General features: G+C 45.0%; 1 protein-coding gene across 1 annotated transcript in view; it reads right to left on the reverse strand.

The window, feature by feature from the left end:
• The window catches only part of SLC4A8 (solute carrier family 4 member 8), a 106,096-nt gene that overhangs the window by 52,899 nt on the left and 30,824 nt on the right, over positions 1-22,373 (reverse strand). Inside the window, exon 2 of the mRNA XM_077328913.1 lies at positions 7,333-7,414. Coding sequence (XP_077185028.1) covers positions 7,333-7,414 — 82 coding nt within the window. The remainder of the gene's footprint in view (positions 1-7,332; positions 7,415-22,373) is intronic.

Below are 22,373 nucleotides of genomic sequence, written 5' to 3' on the forward strand. Positions count from 1 at the left end.
CTCCTGACACAGCATAAGGCCTAGCAATCCAGCCTTCTGCAGAAGCTGAATTACCTGCTTCACGGAGCTGGCCAATTCTCACTTCCATCTGGCTCAGCTTCTTGTGGACCAGGCATCAGAAATATGCCTAATGTTTATGACCACTATTTTCCAGATTTCTAAAAGGGGATTTTGACTGTGAAAAATAGTAGCTACAAAATGTAAACAGTAGCTAGTAAAATACCAGTCTTTGACACATGTATCTGTTTAATATAAAATGAATGTCACTAATAAAATGAATAAGTCACTAAGGAGGGGAGGTTTTCAAAGAATAGGGAGATGTAGCTATTCTTCAGAAAACATGTATGGGTTTTTTTGTCCTTAAAAAATGGCAAATTCATAATAAAGAACAAGATCGGGTCAAGTGTATTTATTGCATTATTGTTTATTTCTTTATTAGCTACTCATCCCCAACTTTTATTCCCCATGGGGAACCCAAAGCAAGTTACAATCCTTGTAACAACCACTCCATAGGGTAGATTCAACACCTGGGTCGCCGTGTTGGTCTGAAGCAGCACAACAAAACAAAATCAGAGTCCAGTGGCATCTTTATGACCAACAAAGATTTGTTCAGGGCGTGAGCTTTTGAGTGCAAGCACTCTTTTGTTCCATAAGGCAGGTTAGGCTGACAGAGCGTGACCAGCCCAGGATTACCCAGCACCCTTTCATGGCAAAGTAAGGATTCAAAATCAGGCCCAATTGATACCACAATGGCTTTAAGGTTATTTTTGCACACCATTATTTTATTTTTAAAGGTTTTTGAAATACCTGATGGAACCTCTGTACATCTAATGAATTTCCAAAGTGGCTTTTCCAGGAACAGCCGATGTACTTTCGTTTCACTAGCACTCACCCTTACACTGTGCCACTTCTTCATCCTTTCTGAAAATGTGCTGACATATTCCAGCTAGAAGGCTTTTATACGTTAAATTATTGAGAAGGAAATCTGCTGCTCTAAAAGGTTCCTTGGTCTCTCTCACTTTTTCACATTCTTCCTTGTTTGGACAAACAATGATTGTGCAAAAGAACTGGGTTTATCACTTAGAATCCTGAAAGATTCTGGGTTTCCTGGGTTGTTGGCTGCTTTTTTTTTTAATTGTCTCTTCCGACCATCTCATTTCCATGAATATTGCAGTTACTCCTTATTTTGGCATTCCCCAATTCTGTAATAGAGCCTCTTGTGGCGCAGAGTGGTAAGGCAGCCGTCTGAAAGCTTTGCCCATGAGGCTGGGAGTTCAATCCCAGCAGCCGGCTCAAGGTTGACTCAGCCTTCCATCCTTCCGAGGTCGGTAAAATGAGTACCCAGCTTGCTGGGGGGTAAAACGGTAATGACTGGGGAAGGCACTGGCAAACCACCCCGTATTGAGTCTGCCATGAAAACGCTGGAGGGCGTCACCCCAGGGGTCAGACATGACTCGGTGCTTGCACAGGGGATACCTTTACCTTTACCTTTAATTCTGTAAACCAGTGGTCCCCAACCTGCGGGCCACGGCCTGGCGCCGGGCCGCGAAGGCCATGGCGCCGGGCCGCAGCTCCCTCTCCCCGCCCCCCCCCCCCCGCAGTAAAAAACTTCCCAGGCCGCAAGCTTGTAGCCCGGGAAGCTACTTACTGCGGGAGGGCGGGGAGAAGGAATCGGGGCCGGGCTGCGCCCGTGCGGCCCGATCCGCAGGCGCGGCCCGTGGGTGCGGCCCGATCCGCGGGCGTGGCTCGCGGGCGCGGCCCGATCCGCGGGCGCGGCTTCCGGGCGCGGCCCGATCCGCGGGCGCGGCCGGGCACGGCTTGATGCGCAGGCGCGGTCCGCGGGCGCGGCCAGAAGCGTGGGCGTGGCCTGCCCGGGCGCGGTCCCCGTGGGCGCGGCCCGATGCCCTGCCGGTCCCCAGCCTAATAAAGGTTGGGGACCACTGCTGTAAACTACAGGTCTCACAATTTTTTTTTCAATTCTAAAAGGATAAGCTAGGAACCTGACAATTCTTTACAACCTGACAATTCCCAGCTTCATGACTCTTCAAGCCCTGTGTAACTTCAACATAAAACGTTATTTTTTAAAACAATCTTATCTTTGAAAACTCACATTTAAAAGGGGGGGGGTCTTGAAATGTGCAAAATTTGAGTCTGGTAGCATCTAAAAGAACAACAAATTTCCAGAGCAAAAGCTTTCACAATTCTGACTGTCAAAAACAAGTGGAATGCAGATAAAGGTAAAGGTATCCCCTGTGCAAGCACCGAGTCATGTCTGACCCTTGGGGTGACGCCCTCTAGCGTTTTCATGGCAGACTCAATACGGGGTGGTTTGCCAGTGCTTTCCCCAGTCATTACCGTTTACCCCCCAGCAAGCTGGGTACTCATTTTACCAACCTCTGAAAGATGGAAGACTGAGTCAACCTTGAGCTGGCTGCTGGGATTGAACTCCCAGCCTCATGGGCAGAGCTTTCAGACAACATTTCTGATGCCTTACCACTCTGCGCCACAAGAGGCTCTGGAATGCAGATACACCAGCCCTAATATCCAGGTCAGAAGGTGGGAGGGCTGTTTAAAAAAAAGAGCCAAAGCTCAGGATGCAGAGGTACCATCCAAATTGTAATCAGATTAATTACAGCTAGGAGATATGCACAGAGACGGGGAAATGCAGAAAATTAGCATCTGTAATGAGCTAAGAATCTTGTGTCCCAATTTAGCCCTGAAAGTCCAGTTTCTTGACTTTGTTAAAGAACTTGAGCATGACAATCTTATGTTGTAATCTCCCTTTGAAGTTTTTGTATAAGAAAACTGCCACTCTTAGATCAGCAGTGGAATGTCCTTGATGATTCACACATTCTCCCGCTGGTTTCTGAGCACCGTGACTGAATGTCAGAATTATGCTAATTATTATTTTGCATAGGAACTGGCCTGTTTCTCCAATGTACAGAGAAGAGCCTTGTTATCACTTGATGGCAGTGGTCCCCAACCCCCGTGCCGGAGACCGGTACCGGGCCATCGGTACTAGGCCGCGGCTCCTCCTCCCCAGCTGCTGCCCTGCCACTCAGCCACCGGCTCATCTTTGGTGCTCTCCGGCAGCCACCATGGCTGGGGCTCCCCCTCGGCGTTGCACTGCGCAGCTGCTGCTGGCAGCGCCCCTCAGCGGCCAGCGGGAAGTCAGGGGTGCTGGCCTGGAAGCCACAGTTGGTACAGAATGCTGCAGCCAGAATGTTAACAGGAGTAGACTGAAGGGGCTATACCCACTTGTTCCATCTACATTGGCTCCCTATTTGCTTCCAGCCCCAATTCAAGGTGCTGATAGGACCTTTAAAGTCCTATATGGTCTGTGGCCAGCATACCTGAAGTACCACCTGTTGTTGTTGTTGTTAGGTGTGAAGTCATGTCCGACCCATCGCAACCCCATGAACAGTGATCCTCCAGGCCTTCCTGTCCTCTACCATTCCCTGGAGTCCATTTAAGCTCGCATTGACTGGTTCGGTGACTCCATCCAGCCACCTCATTCTCTGTCGTCCCCTTCTTCTTTTGCCCTCAATCGCTCCCAGCATTAGGCTCTTCTCCAAGGAATCCTTCCTACCCAACCACTCTGGTCCTCTTTTGGAGTGCTATGTTTTGGGTGCCCTTTCCATTTGGAATTAGATGGGTGTCACCCCTAGAAAGGGCCTTCTCAGGCATGGCACAGAAACCCTGGAACACCCAAGGAGATCCATCCATCTCCCTCTAGCATGGTCTTCCACCAGTGGATGAAGACTTTTTTGATTTTGTTGGCCTTCCCTCATTAACCCTTAGTAGCTCTTCTCCCTGTTTCTCTGCCTCTGTTTTTAATAGTTTATTTGTTTTTAAATATTTTAATACTTAAATATTACATATTTGTGTATTTTAAATGCTATTTTGATGTCTGAAATGTCCACTACCTGGGAGGCCCTGTATTAGGTTGAAAGGCAGCCTATAAATGTTTTTAATTTTATGAATTTATTCAATAAAATAAAATGATCAAGGGACTGAACTTGAAATGGTATGGCTGGTGCTGTTAGTCGTTCAAGTCCATAACCAGGTTGTTCGAGTCCATATAGGGACAAAGTTGGCATAGCTGGTTTATTACAGGCCTCGGTCCCAGAGTCCATGTCCATTTAGGTATTACGATATTGTAAATGAAAAACCATGTACGATTGGGTGGCTGTCTGTGGGCATGAAAAGGACTGCCTCCCAATACCTATGAGAGAAGAATATCATTATCCAGCATAGACTGTAGGTCCTTAAGGATGCGCTGAAGCAGGTTGTGAGTTGTAAGTGACCACCAGTGGTGTTTCTGTTGTTTCATTTGGGTCCCTCTTGTAGCAGTTTATCCTAGGCACCATTCGGTGGGTATCAATTCCAAAAATGTCTTTGCCAATTCCTCAGGAAAGAAGCTCTGTCAAAGGAACTGGAACAGATGTGCCTATAGCATAAGCCAGGGGTAGTCAAACTGCAGCCCTCCAGATGTCCATGGACTACAATTCCCAGAAGCCCCTGCCAGCATTTGCTGGCAGGGGCTCCTGGGAATTGTAGTCCATGGACATCTGGAGGGCCGCAATTTGATTACCCCTGGCATAAGCGCTTAGCTGCAGAAAAGGGATTACTTGGTGTGTTTAGGATGGTAACTGGAGGCAAGTTAATATGTTTGGTGATAAGTACGTTTCCGGTATAAAATGGAATTAATAAGTCAATTGTGAGTTTGTCGTGGAACCATTCCTGATAATGAAAACAGGTTCCGGTTTCACATATTTGAGGTCTTTGTCCCTTGTAAAATTGGGAGAACGGTGACATTTTGCTGCTCTACTCTTTATTACTAATTTAAGTACCTTGAGTCAGACTACGTAATTCCAGAAAAAGAGAAGAGAACAAAGCAGAGGAAGGAGCTACAAAAAATGTTTTTCACCAAGATGGTCTTCCTTTTGAGGATGACTTACCCTTGGTACAAAAGGAATTATTCATAGCAATGGACACCCCGCTTGCTTTCTGTGGGATTAGATAAAGACTAGAAGGACATGAGAGACACCATTGATCTCTGAATCCCACTGAGCAGATTATTGCTGCAAGTCACCTTGAGGATCAGTGCTGGGCCAGAACTCAAGTTAAAAATTTATACATCAGGCAGTAATCAAATCCACCTGTTTTTTCTGGACGGTTCTCCAGGCTACAAATACTCATATCAACTTGTGAAACAACAGTAAGTTCAAAATTTGGCTTTTTCAACTTCAGCACTTCCCCCAATAGTGGGATGGAAAACAAGGTTATCATAGAATCATAGAGTTGGAAGGGGCCATACAGGCCATCTAGTCCAACCCCCTGCTCAACGCAGGATTAGCCCTAGCATCCTAAAGCATCCAAGAAAAGTGTGTATCCAACCTTTGCTTGAAGACTGCCAGTGATGTCTTGTTTGGTGTAAAGGTTTGGTGTAAAGAGCCAGTTCGGTGTAATGGTTAGGAGTGCGGACTTCTAATCTGGCGTGCCGAGTTCGATTCTGCACTCCCCCACATGCAGCCAGCTGGGTGACCTTGGTCTCCCCACAGCCCTGATAAAGCTGTTCTGATCAAGCAATGATATCAGGGCTTTCTCAGCCTCACCTCCCTCACAGGGTGTCTGTTGTGGGGAGAGGAAAGGGAAGGAGCTTCTTTACATATTATATTCCAGGGAGAAAACACATCCCAGGACAGGTCTTCCGTTTTCTTACTCTAACCATTCACTACAGGGGGAAGTAAGAAGTCAATTGAGCAGCAACTCAATTTTTTTTTTCTTTTAAACTCAGGTTCTCCTATAGCCTTTGGGTTAAGCAAGTGCTACAGGGTGAAGGTACCACTACCGAAGCAGCCTCAGAAACATTTGTGGAACTTTCTAAAAGAAGCCAGCTCTTGGCTGCACCAGGGGAACGCATTCTTAGCTCTCCAAGCACAATCTTAGAATTCTCTGCTTATGCAAAATAACCACATAAGCACAATCTATTTATATGAGCAGTGTAATAGCGGTACAGCGATAGCTCAGGATTAATGCAAGCATAAAACGAGATAGGCTATCAGGTCAACTTGATCTGATTGTTTTATGATTCTTGTGGATTTTTGTGTGTGCAAGCTATTTTGAACTGATATTTTATATTCCTCTTTTCGCTGCCTAAAGGAGTCTTAAAACAGCTTATGATCGCCTTTCCTTTCTCTCCCCACAGCAGGCACTCTGTGCGGTAGGTGAGGCTGAGAGAGTTATGACAGAACTGCTCTGCAAGAACAGCTCTAACAGGACTGTGACGAACCCAGGTCATCCAGCTGGCTGCATGTGGAGGACAAGTGAGGAATCAGACCTGGCTTCCCAGATGAGAGACCAACGCTCTTAACCTCTACACCAGTGGTTCTCAACCTTCCTAATGTCACGACCCTTTAATACAGTTACTCATGTTGTGGTAACCTCCAACCATAAATTATGCAAGTGTTCTTTCATAGAAATTAAATGGAAACTGACCAATGGCATCAAGATCCACTGTTCATGATTGTATATACATTTTTTTCCCAGGGTTTCTCAGTTCAGTTCTGCCTCTTGTCCCACCAGGCCAATCTCGCTCTTTTCCGCTGCTCCAAACAGACAAACGCTTTACCTCGGACTACCCTGCAAGGCTGTTGTGTGGATTGCACCCTCACGGCCAAGCTGCTTGCCCTGCCACAACCCCTGTGAAAGGGTCATTCGACCCCCAAAGGGGTCCCAACCCCCAGGTCTACACCAACCTGGCTCTACACCAACCTGGCTCTCAAGTCAGCAGAGGGTATAAAGTTATACATAAAGTTCTCCCAACAACTTCCTCTGACTTCCTTGAAAGGTCTGAAGATTCTAGATTTAAAAGTCTTGGTTCAGACATCACAAACCTGATATATGTTCAGGTCTGCTCTCTCTCCCTTCTCGTTCTTGCATCCACTATGCCAAGATCAAAAACTTCCTGCTTTAGGTATCATAGGTCTGCATAACTTTGGGCCCACCTTTCCTTCTTCACCCACTTATCAAGACCCAAATATATAGAAGTGGTCAAACATATTATTTGCTGGCTTTGAAATGGTTTCAGGAACCATCATGCAAAGTGCTCCAACTTCCAATTTTGCATTCAAAATTTGAGTTCTCTCAGAAAACAATTTGAGTATTTTTATGTTGCACGGAACAGGAGCAGTCCTAGTTAATTAATGCCCAGAATACCCTTCATGGCATCTGGAACCTTACATCAGTTCTCAAGTAATTAATGATGAAGAATGGCCTGTCAGGAAAACACAGACAGAGAAAGAAACCACGCACAAGGAACAGTCTCACCTTCCAGCTCTTCTGGCTCATAATGAATATTGACAACATTGCTGGTGCCTCCTTGATCCACAACAGCTTCATCTTCAGGTCTCTGTTGGAAAATAAGGAGGGTACGTTAGACTAAGGTGACCAGATTTTAACATTGGTAAAGCGGGACACCATTGACCGGGGGGGGGGGGTTGTTCTTGATTTAAAATGTGTTCTATATGGAGCAACAAAACGTTTCATAGAATGCATAGAACGCAAAAATAGTATTGTAATATATATTTTTAAATTTCAACATAAGTACAATTTGCCAGGTACCTCCAGATGTCCCTCCAAAAGTGGGACAATCTGGTCACCTTACGTTAGACTGAACTGGTCTCCCGCCATTTATCTACACCTAGAACCAGATTAAACAACTTGATGGCTCTATGAGGAATTATGTTCCAAGGACTTACATACCTCAGGCCCTATAAATCTGCTCTCTCTTCTATTAAACTGACATGCACAAAATGAAGATATATTCACAATTGTGCCCAGTTTCCATCCTGGCCAATCTCGGTTATCTGTGAAATTAGCGCTCTATACATTTTAGTATTCTCTAGTACCAGGGTATAAATTAAGAATCTCTGTCTGGAAATACAGAGTTATATCAGTACCATGCTTGGCTCAATCTTGCTCAAATCCTCTTTTGTTTATAAACACACCCATACCCCATCCTACACGTTCACTGTTTTCACTAGCAGAAAACCTGGTTGGATTCAACCCATTGTCTCAAACAATCATGAATCATAGAATCATACAGGCCATCTAGTCCAACCCCCTGCTCAACGCAGGATCAGCCCAAAGCATCCTAAAGCATCCAAGAAAAGTGTGTATCCAACCTTTGCTTGAAGACTGCCAGTGAGGGGGAGCTCACCACCTCCTTAGGCAGCCTATTCCACTGTTGCAGTTATTATGTTGGGAAGAGGTTGCATTGATAATGAATTAATAGAAAAATCAGCTTCACCATTTAGAAGGACTGAGGGGACATGCACACCTTGCTCTACAGTTCCTACTGGCTTTGGGCAAGTCTGACTCCGCTGAGCTATGTCAGTTTGGCTCATTCTCTTGCTTGAAAAGTTGCATCCACAATAAGAATGCCTAGCCATGTTTCTTACTGAAATAAGGGCACACCGTTATTCATTCAAGAGTTCTGTGGAAGTCAATACGGTTTAATGGTACCCTTTGTTAGAAGGGAAAGCTGAGATTCTATTTTAAAAAACCCTGAATGGCTTGGCCTCTGATCACCTTTTCCACTCCATTTCCCATGATAAAGCACACTGTTTGAGCCTCTCTCAGCCCTATGAGTCATGGTAATCATGAAAGGGATACAGGTGAATAAATAGAAACATTGGATGCAAAGACACTGTGACCAAGAGAAACTTTAGCTAACCACTTTAAGAGTCCACTCTGAAGAACATTTCACTATTCACCTAAAATAAAACCTATAGGTCTTTCCAATGATATATGCCAAGTCGAATTGTGGAGGATTAATCAAGCTTTCTTGCATTTAATTGTTAGCACTAAAACATACTATTCCTTCTCCTTCCGCTAGTTCAGGGGTGGCCAAACTGTGGCTCTCCAGATGTTCATGGACTACACTTACCATGAGCCCCCATGGTAGTGCAGGGGCTCATGGTAACTGTAATCCAACAACACCGGGAAAGCCACAGTTTGGCCACCCTTGAAATAGATGACCAGAAAGACAGCAAAGTCTGGTATAATCAAATAAGAATGTGTTGTCACACTCATCTCGCCAGACAAAGTTGATTTATAATTGTGTGGGACAGGTATCACTTATCCTAATGTCATTTTTAAAAAGTAGTGACAGCCAGACTCTCACATGTACGTGGAACACTTACCTGCTCCAGGGCTCCTTGGTCCTCCACCTCCCTCCCACCCTCTCTCTCTCTCTGTTTCACACACACATACACACATACACACATACACATACACACACAGACTACTTCCCTCCCATTTCCCCTTCCCCTCTCCCTCCTTCCTTCCACAGTCTCCTCCCTGGTCCCTCCCCCCCTCAGACACACATACACACACACACACACACACACACAAAGATGCAAACAAAGACTACTTCCCTACTCCCTCCTCCCCTCTTATATCTTGTGGCTTCCTCCAGTCTTGAGGATGCTGCCTCAGCCTGTGCTGGAATTGTGGCCGGCACCCAGCCCACGGAGGCTTCTTGGGCAGCAGTTCAGCACCCAGAGGCCTTGTGGGTGCCATCTCAGCCTGCGCCAGCATACCAGCTGGCACTCTGACCCCCAGAGGCCTCGCACCCAGTACTCTGCCTCCGCCAGCCGCCTCTCTGCCTCTTCTGGTGTGCTCCCTGGGGCGGGACTACAGATATCATGTTCATACCCATTTCCGTCCCAGGGGGCACGCCAGAAGATGTGTTCCACAACAGAAATTCTAAAGCAAAGGGAAACCTTTGCTATTCCTTTACAGAGTTTCCAAGAGAAAGAGGGATTTTGGAAGATCTCTCTCACGCAAAACCTTGCTGGTACCCCAATTAGAGTGTATTACTTTCCCAGCCCTCTCAGCTTTCCACTGAAATAGTTTCTGTTCATATTAAGCAAAGCTGTTCAGCTGCAGAAAAGCCAAAGTCAGACTCACAGAGAGGTGAAGCAGTATTATAAAAAACAGAACAGTCCTTTTTGCCTGAAGGACTTGCAATTCAAACTTAGAGTGGGGAGGGAGGGCATATTTAAGATTCAAAACATGCATAAATCCCTGTTTTCAATTCCTAAAGAAAATTAAGACTATCAAAGCTTAGCTGTGAGAACTGAGAGAGATATACTGTCCAGTCATGGACGCTGGTTAGAAAAAGGGATTATTTCTCTCTGATCAAAGACATAGAAACTGGATGTGTTACAGACTTGAGGCACTAACCGTAGACTGATAAAGCCCCTTCCGGTATAACCCAATAACTCCTCACCACCATAAACCCTTCACACTTCGTTTCATTGATTAAATTCTTAATAGTCCTTCAAAGAGAAAAGAAGACACTTCACTAAGAGCAACCATCAACCGCAGCCATTTCTTCCTTCTTCCCTCCACTGTGCAAATTAAATTTTCACAGCTCTGCTGAAAGCAAAAAATTTCCCAAAGAAAGCCAGAGGTTTTTTTTTCCCCCTCCACCAACGATAAGCCTCAACCAAATTACAAGATCAAAAAAAAAAAAGGACCATGAAAAAAGAAGCCGCAGCCAACAATCCCTCTATACACAAGTTCAGACAAGGTTTTCCAACAAAATTGAATAGAAGTTTGGGGTGGGGGGTGGGGACTGATTTTGGCAGATCATCTGGCAGCGATACTCTTTGCTGAGCCTTCTTTGCACTGTCTATGTATCTACATCAGTGGTCCCCAACCTTTTTATCACCGGGGACTGGTCAATGCTTGATAATTTTACTGAGGCCCGGGGGGGGGGTAGTCTTTTGCTGAGGGACGTCACCATCACCGCCACCGCCTGAGCCCCTGCTCCACTTGCTTTCCTGCCAGCGCCCCTGACTTCCCGCAGCCCACTGGGGTGGGTGCTGCCAGCAGCAGCTGCGCAGTGCCACGCCGAGGGGGAGCTCCAGCCATGGCAGCTGCCGGAGAGCACCAAAGGTGAGCTGGCGGCAGAGTGGCAGGGCAGCCCCTGAGGCAGCAGCTGGGGAGGAGGACAAGAAGGAGCCACGGACCGGTACGGGTCCCTGGACCGGGGGATGGGGACAGCTGGTCTACATGACTCTGCTTAGGACAGCACTGCTGGGATATTAATACCAATAAATAAACACATGAAACTGCCTTCCACTGCAGGGATTCCCAACCCTGGGATACCACAAGAGCTCCCCAGGGGTTATGCAACCTTTCCTAGACGTTTGGATGGCCACTGACATCACTAGACGTTACTGGAGCCCACTTCCCCATTGCTCCACAAGTCTAGTCTCTTTCTCCACAAGGGAAATGGTAAATTATTGGTTGATTGGTCAGCTGGCTCCCGCATCTTACTTCTGCACCCACTTCTCTGAAGGGGCATGACACCACTTTGGAGGTTCCACGAAGTCTGAAGACAACTTCAAGGGTTCCTCCACAGTCAGAAGGTTAAAAAAAGCTGTTCTACTGAGTCAGACCATTAAGCTATCAGGGTCAATACTGTCTACATGGCTTTGGCTTTCCATGATATCAGGCAGAGGTCTTCGACATCGCCTACTACCGGACACCGCCTACTATTAACTGGAAATGCCAAGGATTGAATCTGGGGCCTTCTGCATGTCCAGCAGATGTTCTGCCACTGAGCCATGGACCTTCCTCCAATAAATCAAGCACCTACATCAGAGGTCCCCAAAGTGACCAACTGGCCACTGAAGATTAGATTGGCTTTGAAGACTTTTTGTTGTTGTTGCTTTGGAGGCAGGAGTGTCCACTCTATAAGGTCTTTAATGTGTGACTGAAGGTAAGTGCTGACAGCCATTTTGCGGCTGACTCCTCCTGCAGCAACCATTTTGTAGCTGTATCAACCCCACTCAAAATTCCAAGGGTGCCAAGTGATTCAAAATGCCTGGGGAGCCTTGACCTACAGGTTCTGAACATAGGACAAAGAACTAGATATAATTCACACCTACAGTCCTGCAAATCTAAAGACAACATGACCCATGAAGAATTTAAGGCAGGAAGGGGGAGGAGGAGAACGGAGAGCAGAAAATAAAAGGCTATCAGAAGGTAGGGGAAGCAGGGGCAGGATGGAATAATGTAGATTACCCAAAAGGAAAGAAGGGATGGTTTTTAAAATGTAGATGTAGAAATATAAATGATGAGAGGAAGGGAAATTTCTTAAGAGGTTGCAGCAGAATAGTAACAGGTATGGGAAAGAAGAAGAGAGGTGAAAACTGGAACCAGCAGCATAAAGGAAATGAGAACTACTGCAAAAAGACAGAATAAGTAGGAAAAGGTCAGAGATCTAAAAATAAGCATGAAACATGTGTAAGGAATGCAAAAGTGGCAAAAACCAATGAGAATGCAGCAGGGTCAGAAGGTTGTGATGGGAATTTTCTTGTTGGGATATGCAAGATCTGTAGTGTACTGTACATGATTCAGAAACATGTTTAGAATGTCCTGCAGGGGGCATCAGAGGAGATGCATATTTAGCATAGTTAGGTTAGGAACTTCCTGATTTTTAAAAAATAATCTTCTCTGGTGTCCTGATTGATTCTTTAGAGACTCCCTGATCCTTTGAGCATTCTTCCTCCTTGCTTGGCTATAAAATGGACTGAACACAGAACAACAGATAAACTGCTAGGGCCTTCCACTCTCTTCTTTCTATACAAAGTTGTTTCTCTTCATAATAAAAACATCTCATTGTTTTAAGCATCCAAGTGATCTACCCCTCTTCGCAAATTTAAACTCTGCCACCAATTTCCAGCAGGGTAACTGAATGAAAAATAGAGATGACAGAGATGATAAACAGGTACACCATCTGCAACAATTCAGCTCGGGAAGAATAAAGAGAGACAGACAGACAGCACAAAAACAGAGCTGGAGTTCAGAGACACAACACAGACAGAAATTATGTTTAACAATGGGCTGTCTCAGAGAAACAAGAGACATCTGTATTTTATCCAAAATTTCCCTGGCTTCATTGTTGGGTTACTTCTTAATTCTCTGTTTCTGCTGAAACCGACTTATGAGCCACCTCAAGCAAGTCTCTGGAAAGGAGGCAGAGACAGTTTCCAAATATATGATAAACAAAGCAGTCTAGGCCTGAAAGAATATTCTGAAGAGTCTCAAAGACTGTCTCTACATCAAAATCACAAGATGTCATAGTCCCATTGTATACGGCACTGGTCAGACCACACTTGGAGTACTGTGTGCAGTTCTGGAGGCCTCACTTCAAGAAGGACGTCGATAAAATTGAAAGGGTACAGAGGAGACCGACAAAGAAGATCTGGGGCCAAGGGACCAAGCCCTATGAAGATAGGTTGAGGGACTTGGGAATGTTCAGCCTGGAGAAAAGGAGGTTGAGAGGGGACATGATAGCCCTCTTTAAGTATTTGAAAGGTTGTCACTTGGAGGAGGGCAGGATGCTGTTTCTGCTGGCTGCAGAGGAGAGGACACGCAGTAACGGGGTTTAAACTTCAAGTACAACGATATAGGCTAGATATCAGGAAAAGGTATTTCACAGTCAGAGTAGTTCAGCAGTGGAATAGGCTGTCTAAGGAGGTGGTGAGCTCCCCCTCACTGGCAGTCTTCAAGCAAAGGTTGGATACACACTTTTCTTGGATGCTTTAGGATGCTTAGGGCTGATCCTGCGTTGAGCAGGGGGTTGGACTAGATGGCCTGTATGGCCCCTTCCAACTCTATGATTCTATGATTCTATGATTCTATGATTCTATGATTCTACATAAGGTAAAAAGGCCAGGAGGGCAGTCATATGGCAATGGGGCTAATCCCCACTTCTGTCGCCTCTCTCAGGCCTGGAGCGCTTTAGGCCCGTTACCCTGATTTAAGGGAACGTGGATATTTTCCACGTTCCCTTAGCTGCTTCGGGGGCCAACAGGGCCTAGCCCGGCACAGACTTGCGCAGATGACGTGCTGGCAAGGTTTAAAATCAAGATTGGTAGCGTGCAAGCTCGGTGCTCCCTCAGAGTCTCTTATCTGGAAACCTGCTAGACTAAGGCTATACTTAAATTTGAGGTAAATAGAGACTCCTGCTCCTTAGATTTTTTGACATGACAGAAAAGACAGATAGGAGGTTTATTTAAGAGAAAATGAAGTGTTTAATAAAGGAAATATGATGGGTGGATAACTTAGATCAGGGGTAGTCAGTGTTTGCTGGCAGGGGCTCATGGGAATTGTAGTCCATGGATATCTGGAGGACCACAGGTTGACGACCCCTGGCTTAGATACATGTATTAGATCAGGCTTTTTCAGCAAGGGTTTCTTGACAGCCCTGGAACGGTATCCCAAATGGGTGGGAGCTAATTAATGTTGATATGTTTTTAAAATTTGTTAAACGTTTATCAGGCAATATGACCATACATGGTCATCCTGCCCTGCCCTCCCCCAAGGTCAATCATGGGCCTGGGGGTGGGAAGGGGAGGGGCCCAAGGTGGGTGTGTCCACAGCTATGTCTCCCAGTCGTATTCTACAAGATTGCGCCCCTTCTCAGGTTTCTCAAAGTGAAGGTTTCAGGGATTTCTCAATGGTAAAAAAGCTGAGAAAAGCTGGTTTAGCTAGAGACAAAAGGATGGTCCAGTTCCACACACGCACCCAAAATATCAGGGAGCGGAAATTTGAAGGAATTAATATCAATAGGTTTGTTGTTGAAGCTGAAGCCATAACATCCAACCAACCAAAAGCATAATATATACATCACCAATAGCATAATACATATCACCAATAGCATAATATTGCTATACATCACCAATAGCATAATATATACATCACTCTAAGTAACAAATAACCAGTCTCTCTTTGTCCACAATGCACAGTGAAAATGAAGTTATAAAATATAGTTAAAAAGTTACTATCACAAATCGAAAGAAATAAAGGAAGATGAAAGAAGAATTACACATAGGGTACAATGAGGATTCCTCAGCCATACCGGAGACAAAACTTTCCCTAAGAATTATGGATAATAATAATCATAATTATGGATAATAATAATTTAAAGAAAGCTTAAAAACTTAGTAACCATTAAGGGAACAGGAGGGAATACATCTGCCAAAAGAAATATCATCATTTCTAGGCACAGCAGAGCTTCCATTAATGTATTAGCTCTGTGCCTTGCAAGTACATCTAAAGACTCACAGCAATGGGGTGAATGTAAATAAATATATAAACAGGTAAGGCAAGCTGTACCTGCAGAAATTCCTTCTTGCTGGAATATAATGTCCTGTGTACAAAAAGAGAAAAAACAACCTGCAGGGGGCAGCAAACTCTAGCTAGACAAGACAGTAAACTACTCCCTGTCTGCAGAATGCTAGTCTGTGCCTTTTCTTTGACAATAGTCATGAACTCTCACGCACCTCGTTCAGCGATCAGGTTTATCTTTTCTGTTTCCTATCCAGTTTGTAAGTTCCTAAATAAAACTTTCCTTAACCAATTCAAAGTCCAGATGGCAGCACAGACACTCTTCCAACACTTCTACCCACCTGCGAAAAGCAGAGAAAAATTTTCCCTGCTTTGCATATGGCTGTTATCGGCAGCATGACAAAAACAAATAGCCTGGAATACTTTTTAAAAAAAATTAAGCTAAAACTGGGGCAAATTAAGGAACTAGGATGGACCCAAACCTTCCCCCCCCCCAACACACACACACACACATATGCAGCTCAACACAGCAACTGGACAGGCAGTATTAGAGAGTCCCTCAATGACCTTCCTTCCCATTCAAGTCTATGTTTTTTGTTGAAAGAGAGCCAGCTTCTAATCTGGAGAGTCAGGATAGATTCCCCACTCCTCCACATGCTGCCAACAGGGGGGCCTTGAGCTAGTCGCAGTCTTGATAGTGCTGTTCTCACAGAGCAGTCCTGTTAGAGCTCACTCAGCCCCACCTACTTCACAGGGTGTTTGTTGTGAGGAGAGGAAGGGAATGTGATTGTAAGCCACTTTGAGGCTCTTTTGGGTAGTGAAAAGTGGGCTATAAAACCAGCTCAGAGTTTAAGCTTCCATATCCTGGAAATCTTGTTGGTTTTTAAGGAGTGACTGAAATCTTACTCTTCTACTGCAGACTGACATTGCTACCCACCTGAAACTAACTTCATGGAGGAGTCAGAATGACCAGTTTCTCTCTACCTCATAAGGGATGCATGCAATAAAAAATATGACTTAATTTCTGACCACTGAGCAATGACCACAAAACTGTAGGTTAATAGATCTCCCAGTCAGCCAAGGATTTGGGATTTTTGCTGCCATGTTCCTTTGCTCAATGCTTTGCTCATTAACCCACAGGCTGCACTGAACAGTCCCCATGGTGATATCAAAAAAGATTTTTTTTAATCATCCTATCATCCATGCCTGGTAACCAGTGCAGTATAAACCAAACCAACGTGTTGACACCTTTGATCTTCCACTATAAATAAGCATTAAGTACACAACCTGCGTTACTTGGGAACAGGTTTATTTAATTTCAAAATATTTTTCTGATCCTGCGGCAGAAGATCTGGCTTTCAGAGTCTGACTGAACAGGGATGTTGAAAAAAGATTTGTTATACGGCATTTGTTTTCTGTAGAAAAGCCATGGGATGAGGAAGCAGAGACATAGGAGAATCTTTGGGGGGATTAGGAACCAGAATCGCACACAGCTGGAAGAGACCACAAAGGGCCATCCAATCCAGACCCCCACTTCCTTGGGGACGTAAAAATAACACAATCCTGACAGGTGCTCATCCAATCGCCTCCTAAAATCTTCCAACGAAGGAGACTTCACCACCCTGCAGGGCAGCATTTTCCATCTACAAACAGCCCTTATTGTCGGAACCTCTTTTCCCGTAATCTGAATCCACTGCTCCTGGTCCTTGTCTCTAAACCTGCAGTAAACAAGTTGGCTCCCACTTCAACACGCATACCTTGAACATTGTTAAACCCAACTATCCTATCACCCCTTGAACTCCTCTTCAGGACTTTAGGTTGTTGCCCATTCCAGGAGCAGGCTGCAGCTCTGTAGCTTACATTTCAGCTTGTCAACTTATCAGGGGGAAATCACAACCTGCTTGTCTGATCCTTTTACTTTAATAGCAGTTTTGTTGTTGTTAGTTGCAAAGTCGTATCCGACCCATCGCGACCCCATGGACAATGATCCTCCAGGCCCTCCTGTCCCCCAGGCCCTCCTGTCCCATAAAGCAGAACGAAGTCATACATCTAACATTCTTTACCTGTATTCCCACCTAGTTGCTGCACCTCCTGCTACCTTCCTACATGCAAGCATACGGAGACTCTATCACTACTTCAGATAGCTAGATTGAGTAGATATAGCGAGTTTCTAGAGATCGGACTTTGAGAGTTCAAAATATTTTGTTGTTGTTAGGTGCAAAGTCATGACCGACCCATCGCGACCCCATGGACAATGATCCTCCAGGCCTTCCTGTCCTCTACCATTCCCTGGAGTCCATTTAAGTTTGCACCTACTGCTTCAGTGACTCCATCCAGCCACCTCATTCTCTGTCGTCCCCTTCTTCTTTTGCCCTCGATCGCTCCCAGCATTAGGCTCTTCTCCGGGGAATCCTTCCTTCTCATGAGGTGGCCAAAGTATTTGAGTTTCATCTTCAGGATCTGGCCTTCTAAGGCGCAGTCAGGGCTGATCTCCTCTAGGACTGACCGGTTTGTTCGCCTTGCAGTCCAAGGGACTCGCAAGAGTCTTCTCCAGCACCAGAGTTCAAAAGCCTCAATTCTTTGACGCTTGGCCTTCCTTATGGTCCAACTTTCGCAGCCATACATTGCAACTGGGAAGACCATAGCCTTGACTAGACGCACTTTTGTTGGCAGGGTGATGTCTCTGCTTTTTAGGATACTGTCTAGATTTGCCATAGCTTTCCTCCCCAGGAGCAGGCATCTTTTAATTTCTTTGCTGCAGTGCCCATCTGCAGTGATCTTGGAGCCCAGGAGAATAAAATCTGTCACTACCTCCATTTCTTCCCTGTCTATTTGCCAGGAATTGAGCAGTGTACTGTGCGGAAATCAGCAAGGGAAGCTTTTTCACAATTATCACCTGCAGATCAACTAAATATAAATGGTAGACGTGCAAGTAAAAAAAAAAGTGGAGACCCCAGTTCAGCTGTACCAAATTCAGCTGTTGACCCTCAAGTGGCTCATAGTAACCTTTACTCCAAAGTTACAGTTGTAGTACTTACGGTGTTACTCAAAATTTGCATGGGATTTTTACAGGTGATGAGTAAGCAGTTCTACCATGGTGCTATTTGCTCTTCACAACAGCAAGGAAAGTGCTAAAAGGATGCTTAAATTGTTTTAGCCAGTGCTCTAGGTAGCTATGGTTACTTACACTCCCAGGTTTTTGTCATTGTTTAAATCAATACAAAATACCAGCACAGGCACTAAGGATTTAACTATTCCTGGGCTCTCACAGCTTCTACTGATGACTCATCCACTCTAGCAAGATGTTAAACGTAAAAGATGCCTGTTCCCCACCCCCTTTCGGATATTTAGCAACCATCAAATTCTCACATCAAAATTAGGCAATGAGCAAAGAACTGCAACTCTGAAGACACTAAATGGAAATTGCATTTTGGTGATGGGCAATCAGCACAAAAATTAAACTAGATTGAGAGCCATGATATCTATTCTAAGATGAACAAATGCAGCTTCTGAATTCGGTGTGAAGAACTGGCATTATGCGGTTACATCCCCAAATGATTTTGTTTGCATCTTAACTTATTTTGATAAAATTAATCAGTTTTGCTGAAAGACAACAGGCACTGAATCCTACTACCTTATAAAGTAATTCTCATTTTTCATTTGGGTCTTGTCCAGATATCGAAGCCACAAAGGTAAAGGTATCCCCTGTGCAAGCACCGAGTCATGTCTGATCCTTGGGGTGATGCCCTCTAGCGTTTTCTTGGCAGACTCAATACAGGGTGGTCTTGCCATTCTCTTCCCCAGTCATTACCAATTACTCCCCACCAAGCTGGGTACTCATTTTACCGACCTCGGAAGGATGGAAGGCTGAGTCGACCTTGAGCCGGATGCTGGGATCGAGCTCCCAGCCTCATGGTCAGAGCTTCAGACAGCATGTCGGCTGCCTTACCCCCCTGCGCCACAACAGGCTCCATCGAAGCTACAGAAAGGCCCATATTGAGGTCTGCACAATCCTTATGCAAACAAACAACAGCTCAACAACGCATCGTTCTGAAGATTTACCCCCTATTCCCCCAAAAGATCTGTAGCCATACAAAATCCACATAAATTGGTAGCTTCTTGACAGTGAAACAATTTAACAAAATCAGAGGCGTTGGCTTGTTTCTTCAAAAATACGTATTATGAATGCACTGACACACAAACCGAGCCAGATTTACCTTGCTCCATACAGCTTATATGTCAACAACATGACGTTACAAAGCATCTCACCATTTATTATGCCATTCATTTGCCTCAAACCATGTTAAATTTTTTAAACCCTGGCCTGTCCTTATAGCCACATGGGTTTTCAGAACTATCTCATTGCTTTTTTGCAGCACTTCGGTCGCCTTGGAAATGTTCCTGACAACTTTCCTTCCCTTGAGACATCATTCTTTTGAGTTTTTTCTCCCTCACTCCCGTCGAGCGGCTAGCACATTTTGAATATTTAAGGCAATAACAAAAGGCTTTAAACATTGTACTGTTATTTCCAACACTTCAAAAAAAGAAAAGAAAGAAAGTGGCCTTTCCGGAAGCAACTCAGCAGGGCTGTTACCTGTAAATTTGCAAAAGACGTCATGGTTGTCTTTGGCAGCAGCGCAGGGCTAGAAAGGAGGAGCCTTCCTACCAGATCTTGGGTTAAGTCCTCTTCCGATGTAAGCCGGTACAAACCGACGGCACCCGGAGTCTGTTCCAAGCACCCATTCTATGGCCACCCCAACAGACACCAATGTTAGACCTCAGTCGTTCTTAAGCATATCTTTTAGAAAAAATTAAAAGCTGCTACAGCTAAAAAGGAGGGCTATTTTTTAAATTTAAGATGCTACTACGGCTACAGTCCTTCACGAAGGCCTGCCAAGAGCTTCAGGACCGCCATTACTATGGCAGCACAAAACACAGCAGAAAGGGAATGATGTCATTAGAACCCGGATCCATGTGAACATTCCAAACAGACTGGAAGAGGTCCCCCTCCTTCTCTCAGGATTTGTTGGGTTTTAATTGAACAAAGCCCCAAAGAACTTTTGAGGCTTTCAGCAACTTTCTTGTTGCTGCTAGATCTGGGGGTGGCCAAACTATGACTCTCCAGATGTCCATGGACTACAATTGCCATGAGCCCCTGCCAATGCAGACTGGCAGAGACTCATGGGAATTGTAGTCCATGGACAACTGGAGAGCCACAGTCTGGCTACCCTAGCACCTTAGAGACAGACAAGAATTTGGGGATGTAATTTTGTCAGTTTCAAGGTTCTACTAGATTCAAATTTAGCTGCCCTCCAAAGCGTTCTTGCTGCTGCGATTTACTGGCTCCAATATGAAATTAAAGGGAGATATTAAGCCAATAATGGAATGATGAAAAATTGGGAAAAACTTAGGCTAGGGTTAGTATTTGTTGTAAGGATAACAACCAGGGTTACTCCTGCATTTGTGTATATATTACAACACTTGTCTTCATTTTAATAAAATCACAAGAAACTGCACAGGTTAAGACTAGGCCTTGTAGCAGCAATCATCAGAAAAGATTAAAACAAAATCTCGAATGCTGAAAAGCTACTCTGGTTCCTGAATTTTGGGGCTGCCAAAAGTACAGTGGTTCATCAACTCCAGCATCCTGTCTCACACAGTTCTTCTGTTCCTCTGGAGGTCCAACAAGACACAAAGGATGAGGCCTTCCCCTGATATTAATTCCTGGCACCAAGATTCAGAGGGTTCTCCTTGGTCACCGTGGCTCATATCCTTCATGAATCTTTTGAATCCCCTTTTAAAACTGTCCTTGCCTGTGGCTCAGTCCCCATTTTAATCACTCTCTGCATTAAAAAGAATTTTGTTTTGTCTGTCCTGAACCTACTTGCCCATCATCTTCATTGGATGCCCTTATATTCCAGTATTGTGGGAGAGGGAGGAAGATTTCTCTTTGTCAACTCTTTAGAAGAGCGTAACTCTGGGAAATGGAAGGGCTTCCTACCTCACTGCCCGGATCACTACATTTCACAATTGAGTACAATTTAAGTCCCAAAATAGGATTATTATATATCTTAAACAGGCACAACTGTCACAGCAATCAGTAGAAGGCCTAAGCCAAATTGCCTACTTTCTACTTCCCATTTCCTTCTTTTGTATAACTAGGGCCCTTTCTCTCATGGCACTCACCTGTAAAGAGTACCAACACCCAGAGAAGGGGGCTCTGCCAACCTGCCCCGCTCAGCCAGAGAAAAAAGAGGGCAGACCCCTGGGAATAGCCTAGTAGGGACCTGTAGGGGTGAGGAGGATGACTGAAAGTGGGCACAACTTTATACACCAATACTGGAATTTATTTATTTTTAACAAAAAAATAGCAGCACTGTCCATAATTATTAGCATAGCTAAGAATAACCATGCGTGCCACATTTCTGGAAGGCATATGGTTCAGAAGTTCCTTTACTCCAATACCACCACCCCCTTTTGGTTGGTGACCTTCTGCAACCTTTATATGAATATCTGAGAATCTGTCTTCGATTTACACTGCAATCCTAAACCGAGTTACACTCCTCTGATCCCATTCATTGGGCTCAGAAGGATATAACTGCTTAGTGTCTCTAAGGCACTCTAAGGAACTGTTAAAGCCCTACAGGGGAGGCCAAGCTGTGGCTCTCCAGATGTCCATGGACTACAATTACCACGCTGGCAGGGGCTCATGGGAATTGTAGTCCATGGACATCTGGAGGGCCGCAGTTTGACCACCCGTGCCCTAACCGGTCTGAGACCCACATACCTATGGGACTGCCCTTCCCACTATTGTCTCTCAGAGAGCATTAAAATCTAGCCAGCAGCCTCTGGTCAGGATTCCCAGCCCCAAAGAGATCAGGTTGGCCTCAAACAGAGGCAGGGCCTCTTCAGCCCTGGCCTAGTGGAATGCTCTGTCAACTGAGCTCAGAGCCCTGCAGGATCTCAGCCAATTCCTCGGGGCTTGTAAATCACAGCTATCCCACCAGGCCTAGGACTGAGGCCTAAAACCAAGTGATCTACAGGCCCCCCCCTGTCAGAACCAGCCCACCAACTTAACAGACTTTCTTTCTCTCCCATGATAGGAGAACGGGCAATTGTTTCATATCTGTTTTAACATTATAATTTAATGTATTTATTCAAACCTCTATTTGTGTACTAATGTTATGTTTACCTTTACTGAAAACCGCCCTGAGTCT

This window comes from Paroedura picta, chromosome 3, assembly GCF_049243985.1.
Source record: "Paroedura picta isolate Pp20150507F chromosome 3, Ppicta_v3.0, whole genome shotgun sequence".
NCBI classification, from domain to species: Eukaryota; Metazoa; Chordata; class Lepidosauria; order Squamata; family Gekkonidae; genus Paroedura; species Paroedura picta.